The sequence below is a fragment of the Arachis hypogaea genome, chromosome 6, assembly GCF_003086295.3.
Source record: "Arachis hypogaea cultivar Tifrunner chromosome 6, arahy.Tifrunner.gnm2.J5K5, whole genome shotgun sequence".
Lineage (NCBI taxonomy): Eukaryota > Viridiplantae > Streptophyta > Magnoliopsida > Fabales > Fabaceae > Arachis > Arachis hypogaea.
The window spans coordinates 13,025,517-13,044,813 of NC_092041.1; the positions used below are offsets into that span (position 1 = coordinate 13,025,517).

The window sequence follows — 19,297 nt, forward strand, 5'->3', positions numbered from 1 at the left end:
ATTTTGGGTTGAGTGACCAAGTCGCAATAATAAAATACTTGCGTATATATTAAAATCAGCTATAAATATAAAATATATATTAAAATATAAATATATATACAAAAATAAATTAAATATATATATTTATATATAAATATATTAATAATTAATTTTAATTTATTAATTTTAATATACCAATAACATTTTCAAGAAACCAAGAGAGGGGTGGCTAATATACATGATTCATAATTCATCACAACACACCTTATTCTCCTCTCTTCTCTGTTCTCTCAAACTGGGAAAAACCCTCACACAGGATACACACCCACAATTTTCAGGGTACTCTTTCATTTTAAGGTTTTAAATTATTCTCCAAAATAATTACTCATAAATATTATATTTACATGTTGGTCTTATATTTTAAAAGAAAATCTCCAAACTTCAGTATTTTCAGTAATTTTATTATATTTTATTCTCATCCGTAAATAACATATTGTCTCCTGACAATCATATCAAGAACATAAATACGCTTCTCAATAATTAATGTATTTTATTCACTTTATAATTAATAATAGTTAAATGTATTATTATTATTTAAAGATGATTCGAATCTCATTTTTAATAAATATTTTTATTTTAAAAGAGTCAAAATTTATAAGCTTAGTTTTAATTGGTGAAAACATAAATTTTAATTATAAAAAATATTATTTATACACTAAATTTAATTATTATATATTTATGTATAAATATCTATAAAATTTAATTTATTTTAACATATATTCTATTTTAAGAGTTGCTTTTAGTGCACACCTTGTTTAATTATTCATCTTATTATACAATTTAAAATTTGCACTTTCTTACAAATAATTGCTTATTTTTTAAACAAAATGGAAAACATAATACAATGTATTTTTCAGCAGTCAAAACAAGACATATTTAATATTACCATGATTAATTTTAAGAAGAATATTATAACTTATTAATAATAAAAAAATGTATAGTAGTAGTACATTAGTTAGTAATATATGGTGCGGTGGGGCCCATATAACAGTGGATGGACGGAAAGTGCAAATGGAGGAGTATCACAACTTTACGCTTAAATACTCCTTCTTTGCGCCCCATACCCCTCTGCCCCCTTCTCTCATTTCCTCACACCTTCTTCATTTGCCGCCACACACATTCCTCCTCCTCCGTCACACCTTCTCCTCCATCCAGGTACACCTCCTTCTCCCTCTTTCTCCTCAATTCAATTCAATGCCATGCTACCTGCTTATTAATCAATCGCACTTCACGCTTTTTCTTCCGCACTCGCCTAGATCTAACTAACCTTTTCACTGGATGCCATAGATCTCTTCGTTCATTAATTCATTATATGTGGTGGTAATTTCTGATTCAGTAGGGTCCATTGTGTTACATAATTGAAGCATTCATAATCCCCCTTACCTCCCTCCTTGCTTTCCTCATGTCTTATTTTTTATTTCCGTATCAAGAATGTGTTATCTCTGAGATGTTTTTGCATTATTTGCATCTCTTTCCTCTTTCCCTTTCATCATAGCATCACAAAATTATTTAACCAATTATGTCTCCACTTGTTTGTCTCTTTCCAAGCAACGATTCTTTCCGTCGTATTTTACTATTATTTTCTAACTTCTAAGGATAAATAAATTATTAAATAAAATATGTTTGTATGTGCATTTTTTTTTCTTTTTTAACGTGCGGCTAATGGCTATGAGCATATTTAGGTAAGGTTCTCTCGGATCTAAGCAACAACCTCACATTTCCGGATTTTTTGTACGGTTTCTCGCTCCGTTCTCCAACAAAATAGCCCAGACCCTTTTCTTATTCATTTCCAATATTATTTTATCGTAATTATTTTATCATTCCGCTACTTACCAACAGCATTTTTATCAATTTCTATCAATTTTATTTATAAGTTTATTTAATAAAAATATTTTTATAAATGTATCTGATAAGAATATTTTTTTTATGACTATATTTAATAAAAATACTTTTTAAATATATTTTTTTATATATATTTAAAATATAATAATTAATTATTATTAGTAGATAATGTGTTGATATTCTATACTTTTACTTATTCTAATTTAGGGACTAATCTTTTGGCAAGCAAATTAAAAAATAAGGTGGCACGCAGATCTCGTGGAAAATATTATATCAATTGATTGATTCGTCTTTGATGTGCACTCGTGATTTTCATTTTATGTATTATTTTTTTTTTTCTCTAGGTGGAGATATTTTTTTATATTACTGTAGTATTCTATGTGTAATTTGGACTAATTGATTGGTAAGATGTGTGTGTTTTGATTCTATGATCCTAGTTGGGTTTACAACTCACAAATAGCCAATGCTAGGAAAGCCTCAATTAACGAAATTACCCTTGTTGGTTTAGAAAGATCATTTCCAACCGACGTCAACTTGCGCACTTCTATTATAGGCTAAAATCGTCACTTGACTTAAAAAGAAAAGTTGAGAGTAGACAGAATTAAAGGTCAAAAAAGGACGCGTTACAAGTTTTCATCGTGTTATGCACAAGTTGGAACAAATTAAAAATGCAAAACAGGGACTAAATCTTTAAAATGAGTAAAATGAGACTCCTGTTTATACTATATGATATTATTATATATTTGCCAACATATAGTTAAGAATTTACATCTAATGTTTCTTCTTATTTTTGTTACTTTTACGGTCACCCCATAATGTTTCTAATTTTAATGTTTGATTGATTCTTTGAAAATCTTAAAATCGATTTGGTTAAAAGTGTTACAAGTATATTAATTAAATGAGTTTAAAGTTTTTTTTAATATTTTAATGAATAGTCCAACTCAACATTTATTAGCTAGTGCCTAGTAGTACCTTTTTAAAAATTAATTTCACCAACAAAAGCTCCAACCTTTATAGTGGTATTTAGTAGTTAGTGTGTTTATGAGGTTACAAGAGAGGGCCACTCCAATGCTCCTTTTGGGTAGGAAGAGATAAGAAAATTGAAGAGAATGGAAAAAGAGAAAATAACTACTATATAAAATGACAGATTCATGTTTAGTAGTTTGTTGGTGTCATGGTAAAAATCTATGGCAATTTGTTATAATTGAGGGACGGCATTTCCGAGAGAGGTAATAACATATACAGTGAGGTCACTCTGAGCGAGTACTTTATTAGGGTCGGCTGATTCCCCAAAACTGCAAAAGAACACATTTCAGAGCTAGCTCCTTTTTTTACCCATTTCATGTGCCACTCATACCAGTCAACTACAGTAAGCGTTAAGGAACTTTTATATGAGATAATTTTTATAGCCTTTTTAAAGAAATTCTTAATTTTGTTGAAATACTAGAAAGAGTAACATGAATAACTTCTATAACAATTTTTTTTTTGTTAAAATGTTTATTGTATTCTCAAATAAACTGAAACAAATGTATCCTGTTTTCTTTTCTGGTTGGTACCGTCTGTGGCTATGATATGATATGGACCAATTATGTGGAGGAGTAGCATTTAGATTGCATAATTAGGGCATACTTGAAATGTTGAATAAATTGAAAGATGAGTCTGCAAGACTGCAACTTGCATAGCATGCAAAGCCATAATTATTTAATTGAAGAACCATGTCAGATATAGGACACAATGTAGCTATAGTCATGTGCATTAGTTGATGTTGAAATCCCGTGTGCTCCACTATTGGTTTTGGACACACACTAGGCAAGTCCCTATCTACTTTGGACGGGACCGGAGACCCCATTGGCTCTGATCCACAAAAATATTCACCAAATTTATTGCACATGCAGTGGTCCATTGTAGAGAATTGCTAATATATAATGTTGCCTAACATGTAGTCTTTTGGAAGGTTTATTTTGTATTTGTGGCTCTTATGACATTATTCAGTTTAACTGCATGCATGCCTGATTTTTCGGTTAAAAAATATTCTTAATAATCCTAATTATTATAACCTAAAAAGACTTGTCAATCTGATGTGTAGTTTAGTTGTTGACATTAATGATGTATTCTTGTGTATGTCTAGTTTTTTTAAACCTTAACCATAATAATTTGTGTGACATATGCCTGCTTTGAAAGGCCATGACTCATGCAGGCAAAGTTATGGCAGCCTCGTAATATCAAAGAGAAATTCTTTGATGCCTATGAAATTTTTGTCTAAATTGCTTAAAAGTAAAGATAGAGTAGGTGGGATCTACCCTTTTATTTTTGAATTTTGTAGCCAATCATCTAATAAGAAAAATAAAAAAGCTTAACACAAAAGCAGAGCGTATCCATGGCTTCTTGTACCAATTTCTCCTGGCACATTACTAATTCGCTTGGCGTAGATCTACTTGTTGTTAATAGATCGATAAGAGTATTGTTCCGATAGATAACTCTTCGATAAAGTTCATTAATATCTGAGCTCATTAGTTTTCCCCCATCGATTTGAATAATGGGTCTCAATTCGGGGGGAAGAACTGGTAAGACCTTTTCTCGTTCGCGCTACCAGCGGAGCACGAGACCATTATCAAAATACTCTGACTAGTGCAAGCTCATATCCATGTTTTTTATTCTATAATTTTCTTTTCTATATTTTCAACTGATGACTTTGTATCAAGTTAATTAACTTGACCAAAAATCATAAAATTTCCTGCAATCTTGCGCCTTTCCATATAATTCTGTGTTCATGATGAAAGTCTATATAATTTTTGTATTTGTAAATGCTGGAAAGGTGTTTTGCTTTTATTTGAGGAGTTTTAGTTTTTCACCATTTTTTTACTTACTGATTGGGAAAGGAAATGAAAATTAACGAACCTGTAAACAGTGACGACTATAATATCCCGTTAATAATGTTCTTGTGTAGTGTTTAATTAATTATCTGTTTCTGCTTTAAAGACCACACAGGCACACACATTGTCCATTCTCATTCTTTCTGCACAAATCAAGTAAAAGTATTAGCTCACATGTTTCTTCAGATAGTGCTAAATTTTATTCGGGTACAATTAAATTGTGATTAATGCTAATAAGAAACAAATGCGCTGTTATGTTATGTACAGGTTGCGGGAAGATGGGAGCTGGCGGCCGAACCTCTGTTCCTCCTTCAAACAGGACGGTCGAGGCTGACTATGCGAAGCGAGTTCCGCATGAAAAACCTCCCTTCAGTCTCAGCCAAGTCAAGAAGGCCATCCCACCTCACTGTTTTCAGCGTTCTGTTATCCGCTCATTCTCCTATGTTGTCTATGATCTCACCATAGCCTTTTGCCTCTACTATGCCGCCACCAATTACTTCCACAAACTCTCTTCCCCTTTATTTTACTTGGCCTGGCTTCTCTATGGGGCTGTCCAAGGTTGCATCCTTACCGGTGTTTGGGTCATCGCGCACGAATGTGGCCACCATGCATTCAGTGATTATCAATGGCTTGATGATACAGTTGGCCTTGTTCTCCACTCTGGCCTCTTGGTCCCTTACTTTTCATGGAAATACAGCCACCGTCGCCACCACTCCAACACCGGTTCCCTTGACAGGGATGAAGTCTTTGTGCCAAAGAAGAAGTCTAGTATTGCATGGTGGTCTAAGTACCTTAATAACCCACTAGGAAGAGTCCTCACACTCACTATTACCCTCACCCTTGGTTGGCCACTTTACTTGGCTTTTAATGTCTCGGGAAGGCCTTACGATAGGTTTGCTTGCCACTATGACCCATATGGTCCAATCTACTCCGATCGCGAACGACTTCAAATATACATATCAGATGCTGGAGTGCTTGCAGTTTCCTATGGTCTTATCCGTCTTGTCATGGCAAAAGGCCTTGCCTGGGTTGTGGCTGTTTATGGTGTTCCATTGCTAGTGGTCAATGGATTCTTGGTGTTGATCACATATTTGCAGCACACTCACCCTGCATTGCCACATTACGATTCATCCGAGTGGGACTGGTTGAGGGGAGCATTGGCGACCGTGGACAGAGACTATGGAATCCTGAACAAGGTCTTCCATAACATCACTGACACACATGTGGCACATCACTTGTTCTCCACAATGCCGCATTACCATGCAATGGAGGCTACAAATGCAATAAAACCAATTTTGGGAGAGTATTATCGGTTCGATGGGACTCCTTTTTACAAGGCAATGTGGAGAGAGGCGAAAGAGTGTCTCTATGTTGAGTCGGACCAGGGTGCTCAGAATAAAGGTGTATTCTGGTACAACAATAAGTTGTGATGACTAGAGCTGCTGTCCAAGTTGTGGTGTGTTTGGTCGGAAAAGTTGTTTAGTTTAAAGTTTCCATTCTGCCAATTAGGATGGTTGATTATTGGGAATAATTCTATTGAACCCCTGATATTGGTAGTTAAAAGTAGTTTTATAGTTTGCTTGATTGCAGAATAAGACATGGCATGTGTTAAACAGTTAGATTATTGCACAGTGGTTTGAAATTGGTGCATGTCAACTGTGTGTTAGTTCTTATTCTGGTTGAAGCTTGTTCTTATTTTGTCACTCATGGCTTTTGATTCCAAGTCATTAGTAGTATATATTCTGTGAATGGTGCAAAATTATGGACCACTGTCTGTAACAATTTGTATTGGTATTCTACTGCTAGTTAAAATTCTTAGGAGAGTAGTGTAGACGTGGATGGGTATGTTGAAGAATCGTAATATGGTAATAAAATAATATAATGTGCCTTTCACTTTATCATTAATGATATTTGGTGCTGAAATTTGTTAGGAATGAGATCAATCACCTCCAAGAGCAATGCATCTTTTTCTACCTACGAAAGTGGCTTTTTTCTGGTTCTCCTGTTTCTTTTCGGAAGTTACTTCTGTCCCACTTCCTAATATGAGTTCCCTTTACATTTTAAATGTTCTTTTAATAATACTTTTCCCCCTTTTTCGCTCACATAACATACGAGATAAAACATGAGGATTTAACCATCGTCTAATTATTGCATAGTTAATGGTTGAAGAGGGCATAGGCCGTAGGCATTGCAGCTTGTAAGAATTTTATGCCAAAAAAAACATACATAGAGGATGGAATAGTAGTAGACCAAAAAGTACGATGAGACAGATGGAATAGAATATCATGCCCAAGACAAATTTATGGCTACACACCTGTGAAGCACGGATTCTCTCATGGTGCTGGTATATTCGTGTCGGACACGAATCCTACGCCAACACTCGGTGGATACTTCAAACGAGCGTATCGGCGGCGTGTCTTCTTGCGGTGCAGAATTTTGGTAGAGCGGTCACAAATCCGAACGAGTCCGACCCAAATCTTTGTAGAGCGGTCACGAATCCGAACGAGTCTAACCTGATTCAGATGTTCATGAGACGGATCTTTCTGTTGGACTGTAAATCTTCAATTGATTTTGTGATTTTATGGACCGATTAACCAATTTTTTCTTTATAATTGCTTCATGATGGACTTGAAGGAGAAGAAATTGATACATTTTCTATTAGCGAGATGGCAAGAGTAGATTAAATTTTTTTATTTTTTTTAATAATTGCATAATTTTAAGATTTTTTTATGCAATTATATTTACTCTTATATTTACAATATGATATTTTATTAATTTAATATATTATTTAAATTTTAATTCACAACGTATCCTAAACGCGTCGTATCCAATTTTTTATAAAAAGAACGTGTCTCGTGTTGTGTCGTGTCCATATCGCGTGTCGTATCGGTGCTTCTTAGCTACACACACTCATCCATTATTAGGGGTGTAATCGGCTCGGTTCGGTTCGGTTTTGGACCGAAAACCAACCGAACCGACCTGATCGGTTCTTTAAAGAGACCAACCGTTCGGTTGGCTGCAGTTTGAGCAACCGAACCGAACCGAACCGAACCAACAGCGGTTTGGTTCGGTCGGTTTTTTCGGTTTTTTTACACCTTAAAATGCCATAAAATAAAATTTAAAACCTTCAATAAACTAGAAAAACAAGAATTTATCACATCCAAATCCAATACAAATTCAACTTAATTAAACATAAAACAAAGACAATTAAAAATGTCTAGCAAAACAACAAGGTTAAAGGGTAAATGTGTAAAAAACAAGGTTTCTTAACCAATATTTCGGTTCGGTTCGGTTCGGTTCGGTTTTTACTGAGCCAACCGAAAACCGAACCGAACCGATCGGTTTAATTCAAAAAAAACCAAAAAAAACCGATTTTTTCGATTTTCCTTTCGGTTGTTGTAAATTTCGGTTCGGTTTTGCGGTAAAATTCGGTCCGGTTCGGTAACTTACACCCCTATCCATTATCCATCTGCTTCGCACATGCGCTGCCCCTTTCTATTTTTTTTTAATAACCAAATGTTTAAGAAAATGAAAAAAGGAGACACGGCAATTTCAAATTGCAATGCCTAGATATTATAGAAAACGAAAAACATAGGTAAATAATATAATAATTATACAAAAGCAAGGCAAATATGTACATATGAACCTACATAATAGGTTCAAAAAATATATACATTATCTTTAGTATAACTGTCAACTATAGTTGTCAATATCGATTAAATAACTAAAGTCGTATCTTTAATAAAAATATAATTTTATATTCTAAAATATTAAAAATAGATCAATCAAACATATTTTTATTATTTCTAAAATTTAAAAATAATTTTTTTTTCATAAACCAATTGTATTTTTAAAATGTAAAAAATTAAAAAATATATAAAAAAATAAAAAATATTTTCACAAATCAACCTATTTTTTAATTTTTTTTTATTTTATATGTTGATTTTTTGTTTGGATTTTGAAAAAAAAAACGTTTTCTTTTTTACATCTACTTAATATACTAAAACTGGGTTTTTCCCTAATCAATGAAAGTGAGGTGTCACTTTCTCGTGAACCCATTTTCCCTCCAAAATGAATGCATTTAATGAATAATACATAATTATACTAATTTAGAAAAATATCTTTATTTTAATTATATAAAATCAATATTTAATGCATCATTAAACTACTTATCAATTATTAATCAAAAATATTTTAAATTATTTTAATGAATAATGCATAATTATACTAATTTAGAAAAATATCTTTATTATAATTATATAAAATCAATATTTAATGCATCATTAAACTAATTATCAATCAAAAATATTTTTAAATATTTTAATTATATTCATTTTAATTATATTCATATCCTTCTAATTCTTATTCATTATCCAATAATTTTATTAGTGGCAAGTTGTTAACCCATTAATATTGATAATAATAATAATTTTATTAGGATAAATATCAAATTTTATTCCTAATATAAAAATATAAAATTTAATTCCTTCCATTTTTATTTTACCACTATAAAAAATCATGTATGCTAGAAGAAAAGATCATTCGTTTACCAATTACTCTTTCATTTGATAGCTTTTACGACAATTCTTTTTCTTCCTATGAGGCGTCGTTGCAAGAAGACAACTATCGTGGACACAAACTACCACACTCTCCAACTTTTGTGCTCATCATTCGGAGCTATATAAGATATGTTATCCATAAAGTATTTATAGACTATGCTGTTATCATGTATGCATAAATAAAAAATATTTCGTATTTAAATTTAAGTCATTTATCTGTTTGTGGTATATTGTAATGTGAAATTACTTTCAATATGTATTGTGTAATGATATTATGTTCTAATTTAAGCTTTTACTTTAGAACTGTATTATGATTTTATCTCATCTTTTTTTCTTAGATGTCAAGTTGACGTATTTTTATTTATTATTATTATTATTGAAACGGATTGATATGAAATGTACCAAAAAAAACTCTTACATTCAATTTATTTTATTGTAGTCTTCTATCTATTCTATTTATTTTTATTTTCTTCTTATTCATTTTATTTTCTTTTTAAATGTTATATAATTTATTATAATTTATATACCAATCTATTTCTATTTTTTAATATACTAAAATTAGGTTTTCCCCCAACTAATGAAAGTGGGGTGTCACTTTCTCGTGAACCCATTTTCCTTCCAAAATGATTGCACTATTTCACTCTTTTAAATTTATTTTTAAAAATTATCTTTAATTGATATAATTATATTATAATTAGTATATAATGAATGATACATAATTATATTCATTTAAGATAATCTCTTTATTATAATTATACTAATCTCTTTTAAATTTATTTCAAAAAATTATCTTAATTATAATTATATAACAATATTATACTTAGCATTTAATGAATAATTCATAATTATACTAATTTAGAACAATATCTCTATTATAATTATATAAAATTAATAATTAATACATTATTAATCTAATTATCAATCAAAAATATTTTTAACTATTTTAATTATATTGATATAATTTTATTTTTTATTCATTATCCTAAAATTTTATTAGTGACAAATTATTATCTTAATGGTGAGCTATAATATAATAATAATAATAATAATAAAATAATAATAACAAAAAGATAGAAAATTATATTTTAGAGAAATATAAATTGATTATTAATAATTGGTTATTAATAATGATAATTATATGATTAATTTTTAGTAATCATTAAATATATTTAATATAAATAACCAAGTTTAATTAGTTAACAAATGAAAGAAAATATTATTGCACGATTGTAGAAGCAACAAAATATATATTGTAGAAGCCAATTTAATATAATAACAATAATTATCGTTATTATTCAATAATAATAATAATTATAATCTTTCTTTTTATTAAAACACTCATCTAATTGAATTAATATAAATATATAATGAAAATAAAAGATGGATTTTTTGACTTGAAAGATAATACAATCGAATATTCTTGAAGATTTTAGAGCTGTAAATATATATTCTTCCTGTATAAATATACGCATGCATGTTACCTCATTTTTTTTATAAATAAAAAATAACATTTACCCGTTAAATTTGTTAGTTGCTCAACCGATTCATCTTATTTATTGTGATTGAGATTGATATATAATTATAAAGATTTTTTTCCTCCATTAATTTTAGTAAAAAAAATCCATGACGTAAAATAAAATGAAATAAAGTCAGTATCTACTTTTTTCTCAATATTTTTTATATTTACGGTAAATATTAAATGTAAAAAAGAAAAAAATAATATTAATTATTATCACTTTTATTTATTTACATTCATAATTAAATTTAATATAATTATAGTAAGTCTCTATAATTATAATAATTTATATCTGTTATATATATAGCAATTATATTATATATAATTATATATCTCCTCTTTTATATATACTTAACAAGTATTTATATTTATATAATCTACTTAATATATTAAAATTGGATTTTTTTTTCTCAACTAATGAGAGTGAGGTGTGAATTCCTCATGAATTTATTTTCCCTCCAAAATGAATGCATTTAATAAATAATGCATAATTATACTAATTTAGAAAAATATCTTTATTATAATTATATAAAATTTATATTTAATATATTATTAAACTACTTATCAATTATCAATCGAAAATATAATAATAATAATAATAATAATAATAATAATAATAATAATAATAATAATAATAATAATAATATACTTATACTTAATATACTAAAATTGTATTTTTTCCTAACTAATTGAAGTGAGATGTCAATTTTTCATAAATTCATTTTTCTTCTAAAATTAAAGCACTATTATCTCTTCTAAATTTATTTTAGAAAAATATCTTTATTATATTTATATTACAATTAACATTTAATGAATAATGTATGATTATAGTAATTTAGGAAAATATATTTATTATAATTATATAAAATTAATATTTAATGCATTATCAACTAATGAAAGCGAGGTGTCAATTTTTCATGAATTTATTTTTTTTCCAAAATGAAAGTACTATTCTCTCTTCTAAATTTATTTTAGAAAAATTAAGATTTCATGCTGAATATAGGTGGCAAGTTAAAAAAAATAAGCAAGTTCATGGAATCAAATTATATTTCTATAACATATATAAGAATATATATTTTATTATATAAAAATTGAATTTCTGCACTTTATGATGGGCGTGACATACTGACATACTTTTTAGTGTGTTTCTTAATTTATTTTTTATCTCATTGAATACAATTTATTACAGTAAATTAATTATATCAACTAATTGATTTGATTAGGTATATTTATTATAATTTATATCAATCAAATAATTATAATTTATTATATCAATTATTTTAATTCATTAATTTATAAGTTACATAATAACATAGATGATTTGTTACTTATACTGATTAAATACAATAAATACATATTAATTTAGTTAAAAAAATTATTATCTCCTATGTTTTCCTATTTATTTTTTTAATTCATTAAATCGAATCAATTATAATAAATTAATTATATAAACTAATTGATTCAATCAATTATTTTCTAATTTATTTTTTGAATTCAATAAATCAAATAAAATTAATTATACTAATTATTTGTATTGACTAATTGATTTGATTAATTCTTAAAATATTTTTATTTGATTTATTTTATTTATTTAAATATAACTAATTAGTTATTTAATTTTATTAGGATAAATATCAAATTCTATTTCTAATATAAAAATACAAAATTTTATTCATTCCATTTTTATTTTACCATATATGCTAGAAGAAAATATCATTCATTTACCAATTACTCTTTCATTAGGTAACTTTTACAACAATTCTTTTTCTTTCTATGAGGCGTCGTCATAAGAAGGCAACTATCATGGTCACAAATTAGCACATACTCTTAAACTCCCGTGTTCATCATTCAGAGCAATATATGATATTCATTAAGCATTTATAGACCATGGTGTTATCATGTTTGCATAAATAAAAAAAATTCGTAATTAAACTTAAGTCATTTACCTGTTTGTGTTGTATATTGTAGTGTGAAATTACTTTTAATTTGTGTTGTACAATGATATTATATTTTAATTTAAGCTTTTATTTTAGAATTGTGTTGTGATTTTATCTCATCATTTTTTCTTAGATAATAAGTTGATGTATTTTTATTTATTATTATTGAAGCAGATGTGATATAAAATTTGTAAAAAGAAAAAAAAAACTTATATTCAATTTATTTTATTGTATTCTTCTATTCTTCTATTTTTTATTTTTTTATTCATTTTATTTTCTTTTTAAATATCATATAATTTATTATAATTTATATCAATTAATTAATTATAATTCATTATATCAGTTAGTTTAATTCATTAATTTATAATATACATGATAAAATAGATCATTTGTTACTTATACGTTTATTTTTCTAAAATCTAAATCTGAATAATTATATTTTCGATTTTTGTTATGAACAAAATATTATTAATAATGAATAATAATTAACCACTCATACTTTTAATCAAAGTGTTTGGATGATTTTTATATTTATTAATATTAATTATTGATTATTTTTTCATAAATAAATTATATTATAATTTTGTGTTAATTCATAATTGATTAATGATTAATGTTCATGAAGCTATGTTACTCTAAATTTTTTATTTTATAAATATTTTATTTAAATATAATTTTTTTAACATAAAAAATATATTATTTTTAATAATATCATAATTTTATATTTTTTAATTATTCTAAATGAATATTTTATCAAATACTAATTAAAGTCATTCTTCCATTTGCTTTTACTAATCTATTTTTTAACTATTATATAAAATTAAAATCGTATTAATAAATTTAATATTAAAGTTAATTTGGCTTTTTATTATCTAGAGTGTTTTTCAATCAATAATTTTATACTCTTTATTTTTTTCCAGTTTTATTTTGAATTTTAATTTAGTACTCAAAGGTAGTGAAATTTCGTTGATACTGAAATAAAGTTACAAAAAGGTCCATAGGGTAGAATAAGTAAAATAATGTGATACTCACATTGCAACATCCAAATGAAACAACTTAGGATCAAAAATGTTTATCTTTCTCTTTCTCGCCGTCTATTATATTATCTATTCTATCTATTCTATTATATAAACATTGAATTTTCACCTTTAATAATAGAATCAACGTAGTATACTTCTGCTTTATTTTATTTAACTCATTAAAGTCAATTCATTATGATGAATTAATTATATCAACTAATTTATTTGAATATATATTTAAGTATCACATAATTTAAAATTATGTATATTAATTATTTGATTTAATTTTTATGATATATAAATTTAAGTAATAAATTAAAATAAGATAATTTATTACTTATTTAAATTGAATACAACAAATATAAATTAATTTAGTTAAAAATTTACAATTTTCTAATCTTCTATACGTAAAAATGACAAAACAAAATTATAAAAATAATCTTTTTATCACTTTTGCTAATTTAATTTTATTTTCTTTGCTTTTTTTATGTATAATTTTATTTTATATTAACTCTGTTTATTTAATAACAAAATATACTCATATTAATTCTATCATATAATAATATATTTTTTTTCCAATATTAACCAAAGAATTAATAGTTATTAACTACATCTAATAGAATGACTGAGAAGTGAGAACTACGAAAAGTTAACCCATGTTCAAAATGCTAAAACAAAGGAAAGAAAACAGTGGATATATGATTAGAGAAAAAAGTATAATAATAACAAAATATACTAAAACTGAATTTTTTTCTCCGACTAATAAAAGTGAGGTGTTAATTCCTCATGAATTCATTTTTTCTCCAAAATGAAATCACTATTTTCTTCTCTAAATTTATTTTAGAAAAATATATTTATTATAATTATATTACAATTAACATTTAACGAATAATACATAATTATACTAATTTAAAAAAATATTTTTATTATAATTATATAAAATCAATATTTAATACATTATCAACTAATAAAAGTGAGGTATCAATTCCTTATGAATTCATTTTCCCTCCAAAATGAAAGTACTATTCTCTCTTCTAAATTTATTTTAGAAAATATCTTTATTATAATTATATTACAATATTACAATTAGCATTTAATGAATAATGCATAATTATAATAATTTAGAAAAATAAAATAAAGTCCAGTAATTTATCTTCTGACTACACACGTGTATAGAATAACTTTTAAGAAAGAGTCATGTATAATAAATACGGTCGATTATTATAAAACTGTATACTAATATTGATATAATATTATTTCAGATATATATTTTACAGGTATCAAAGAAAAGTGTTGAGTTATTTTTTAGTAGATTTAAATTATTTATTGTTTATTAGAGAATTTTGTGCATTAAAATTCTCTAATAATTTATTATTTATTTTGAGCTAATTTTGATATGTTCTTATTTGACAGTAAAACAACATATAAAATTTATTGGTGGATCTAAGTATTATTAAGTTATTTATGGTCACATTGAGTATATATGTTTGATTTATTGAAGAAAGTAGATTACTAAAACCAATTAATAACTATTTTCGAGTTAATATATTTAACACTAGCTTAAGAAAAAATAAATAATACATAACATATTTTATTTTTATTAATCAAATTATTATAATTTAAATTAATCTTAATAAAATAATTTAAAATTATAATTTCAATCTTATCACGTGCATAGCACGGGTTAATACACTTGTTGTCCATTAAAGTCCAAATTATCCAACTAAAGCCAGGCCAATCTAAATTTTTTAATTCATTCAATTTTAAAGTATATAGATATTCTTTCTATCTTTTCCATGCTTTGTGCTCCAATTTATCACCGCATGTATACTCTTCCATTTAGGCAATTAGTATGTTGAAGTCGTTGCACCGCTGTTGTTCTCTCCGGAACCTATATTGATATATAATTGTGACTGAGACTTTTGATTGGGTCTCCTCTGCTCTCTGCGCTCTGAATGAAGCTCCGACTCCAAAGGGACACAAACATGAAAGCTTCCGCTTCCTCTCTTCTGAATTTGCAATTTTGATGATGACGTATTTTCTGATTCGCAGCCTATTTGCTTTGAAATTTGTTCCTTGCACCGAGTCCGCTCCCTTTTCTCTTGTAATCGACCTGCATTTTATACTTCTTCAAAATAAGGTTTGTTATATCAATTTGATTGCATGCCTTATCTCAATTCAAATTGTTGCTGCAGTTGAAATTTCACTCCCACCGTTTTTGAATTATTGTGTTCCTAACTTTATTATTGATTTTCCTTTTTCAAGAGTTGTTGTCAACGTTGAGCTTCCATGTTGATAATACGCCGCATCTCCAGTGGGGTTGCATACTCCAGTTCTGACGAAGGCAATCTGATGCTGCCATTTTAGTAACTGTGTGAGCAAGCTGGTTTTCTTCTCTGGGGTCCAAGTTAGACCACAATTTGGTAATCTTTTTATTAGCTATCTAATATCCTGTAATATTGCTTCAGTTTTTCCAATGGAAGTATTTGATTTTATGGTTTGGATTAGTTTTAAATTGTCTAATTCAATTAATGTTTTTTCCAAATCCAAATTATCAATAATAATAAGGGCTTGCCTAATAGCTATAGCTTCAACTGTTATACTTGAATATGTGCTAATTTTTCCAGAGAAGTCTAACACAATTTTTTCATTATTATTCCTAACAACCACAGATATTGCTCCTTTTCTATCCTCCTTCCTAAAAGCAGCATCCACATTAGCCTTTAACCAGTCTTTCAGTGGAGTACCCCATCTGATCAGGTGTGCTGTTCTATTTTTCTCGCTCTTCTTTTCTACAAATTGTTGGTCTATTGTGTTTTAAAATAGATTCTCTATCAGTTTCGCTCTTTTAATTGTCCATTCTGGTTGAATATTCTATTGCTGAAATATTTTCTGATTTTTTGTCTTCCACACCTCCCAAGCTAGAAATTCTATTCTACTTATTCTCATCTCTTGATGATCTCCTCCCTGTTTTTTTTATTTTCTCTATATATTCCATTAATTAGTCTTCGAACGATTTTACTGAGTTTGCTGTGGGTGTGCATTGACATTCAACCCCAAACCAGGTGCCTCGTGTCCATTTGCAGAGAAGTAAAGCATGCTCTGTAATTTCAGTTTTCGTGTTACACACTTGGCAAATAGGATTAGCTATCAATTTCTTCTTATATAAGTTAGTATTTACGGACAATATATCTTGGGCTGCCTTCCATAAGAACGTTCTGATTTTTGGGAGAACTTTTATATTTCAGATCTCATTCCATAGTCCCCTTCTATCAGTGCTTGTTAAAGGACCATTTTTAGTTTTTTCCTGTGCCTCTAATCTTGCTACTTGATAATCAGTTTTGATTGTATACGTACCATCTTCTTTCCAAGGCCAATATAGAGTGTCATGCCTTTTTATTGTACTTATTGGTGTTCTCATTATGCTATCTGCTATCTCTTGTAAAAACATTGAGTAAATTTTGGTTTTATCCCACTCGCCACTTTCATTGAGTAGCTCCTTTACTTTCCTGTCGTCTGCTATCCCCAAATTAAGTTCTTTCTTCCTCCCCGCTATCCAATTGTCCTTCCTTATGCTAACATGAGTACCATCTTCTATACACCACTTTTCTTGTTTTCGGAGCATCTCCCTACCTTGTAAAATACTCTTCCATACCCACGAAGCATTTCTTGAAGCCTTCGCATCCCAAAAGTTTTCTCTCGGAAAATAGACAACCTTTAGGATTTGCACCCATGTTGCATTCAGATCTTTTATAATTCTCTAAGCTTGCTTAGCCAAATAAGCTAGGTTTTGAATTTCAACATCTTTAAATTCCATCAACCCGCCTCTTTTACTTGCTGTTATAGATTTCCAGCTCTTCCAGTATATGCCTCGTTCTTTTCCTGATGAAACCCACCAAAATCTCGCCACTCTTGAGCTCAGCCTTCTACAAAAGCCTTTCGAAAATCTAATCACATTCATCGCATAAGACGGTATTGCTTGCACAACTATTTTTATTAAAGTTTCATTCCCTGCTTGACCTAATAGATTTTCTTTCCAACCTTTAAGATTATTTATGACCTTCTCCTCGATCCATGCTAAAGCTCTATTTTGGGACCTTCTCCAGTTGGCTGGCAGCCCCAAATATTTTCCTGGAGTATCCCATGACGCCATACCGAGAATCTCCTCGATGTTCACTCTAGTCTGTAAAGGCATTTGATATCCAAAAGTGATTTCTGATTTGTCTAGATTGATTTTCTGACTCGAACCTTCAGTATATTCATTCAAAAATATAATGATCTGAAAAATCTCCTCCTCATTTGCTTCTGTCAAAATGATGCAATCATCCGCAAAAAGTAGATGAGAGATAGTGGGTGCTGTTGGTGCTATTTTGAATCATGAGATCCTATCTTCTCTTTATGCCTCACTCATTAGGACTGTTAACACCTCTGCTGCCATTATAAACAAATACGGTGATAAGGGGATCGCCCTGTCGAAGTCTCCTATATGGCTTGATTTTTCTTGATAGCTCTCCATTAATTTTGAATCTATAGGTAATACTTATAACATATGCCATCATCAACTTCACCCACCTGGCTTGAAACCCGAAGGCTATGAGGAACTTTTTCAGGAAGTCTCATTCAAGTCTATTGTAAGCCTTATTCATGTCTAACTTAATTGCTAAATTTTTGAAACTGTTTCTCCCTGTTCTGTTAAGGCTATGATAAGCCTCTTGTACTATAATGATATTGTCTCGTATGAATCTACCCCCCCCCCCCCACAAACGCACTTTGAGTTGGTGATACAATTTTTTCCATCATCTTCTTCATTCTCTATACTAGAACTTTTGCTAAGATTTTATAGACCAAATTGCAACAGCTAATGGGTCATAGCTGGTTGAGGTTCTCTATGTTCTTGGTCTTAGGAATTAAGACTACTGTTGTCTCGCTCACCTCTTCAGGTATATACCCACTATTGAAAAATTCCTTCATTATCGCACACATGTCGTTCTTAATGATCTCCCAGTATTTCTGATAAAATAATCCGTTCAACCCATCAGGCCCGGGTGCCTTAAGACCTCCCATGCTAAAGACAACCTTTCTTATCTCTTCCTCTATAACTTCTTTTAATAGTTTATCATTCATTTCTTTAGTTACCATTTTTGGAATTTTATTGATGGTTTTTTTCAAAATCTTGTCTTTTTGTTGAATTGAAAAGGTTCTGAAAATGGCTCTTAATGTGTTCCATTATTTTTCATTTTTCTTTCGGCCATTGTCCCGTATTATTTTTTAATTTCTCTATATAGTTCCTGTCTCTTTTCTGAATAGCAGTCGCATGGAAGAATACCGTATTTTTGTTGCCCCATCTTAACTACTTTATTCTAGCTCGTTGTCCCAGTATTTTTCCTCTCGCTTTTATAGTTTTGCTATTTCTTCTTTTAGTTCTAGGATTCTTTTCTATTGCTCTTCTAAAATTTCTTATGCTTACAGTCTTTTAAATTTCTCTTTCATTCTTTGAATTTTTTTATCTGTC

The 19,297-nt window shown here is 28.5% G+C and overlaps 2 protein-coding genes across 2 annotated transcripts; one reads left to right on the forward strand and one right to left on the reverse strand.

Annotated features, from left to right (window-relative positions):
• The first annotated feature begins 934 nt into the window (after positions 1-934).
• LOC112696114 (omega-6 fatty acid desaturase, endoplasmic reticulum isozyme 2) lies at positions 935-6,659 on the forward strand. Its single transcript, XM_025748718.3, has 2 exons — positions 935-1,194; positions 5,022-6,659. The coding sequence occupies exon 2, from the start codon at positions 5,033-5,035 to the stop codon at positions 6,182-6,184; it is 1,152 nt and encodes a 383-aa protein (XP_025604503.1). The 5' UTR covers positions 935-1,194; positions 5,022-5,032; the 3' UTR covers positions 6,185-6,659.
• A 10,886-nt stretch (positions 6,660-17,545) lies between these two features.
• Positions 17,546-18,924, reverse strand: LOC140173608 (uncharacterized). Its single transcript, XM_072198094.1, has 2 exons — positions 18,718-18,924; positions 17,546-17,968 (listed from the first exon to the last, which is right to left on the reverse strand). Exons 1-2 carry the CDS (start codon positions 18,922-18,924, stop codon positions 17,546-17,548), a joined length of 630 nt encoding a protein of 209 aa, XP_072054195.1.
• Positions 18,925-19,297: the final 373 nt, after the last annotated feature.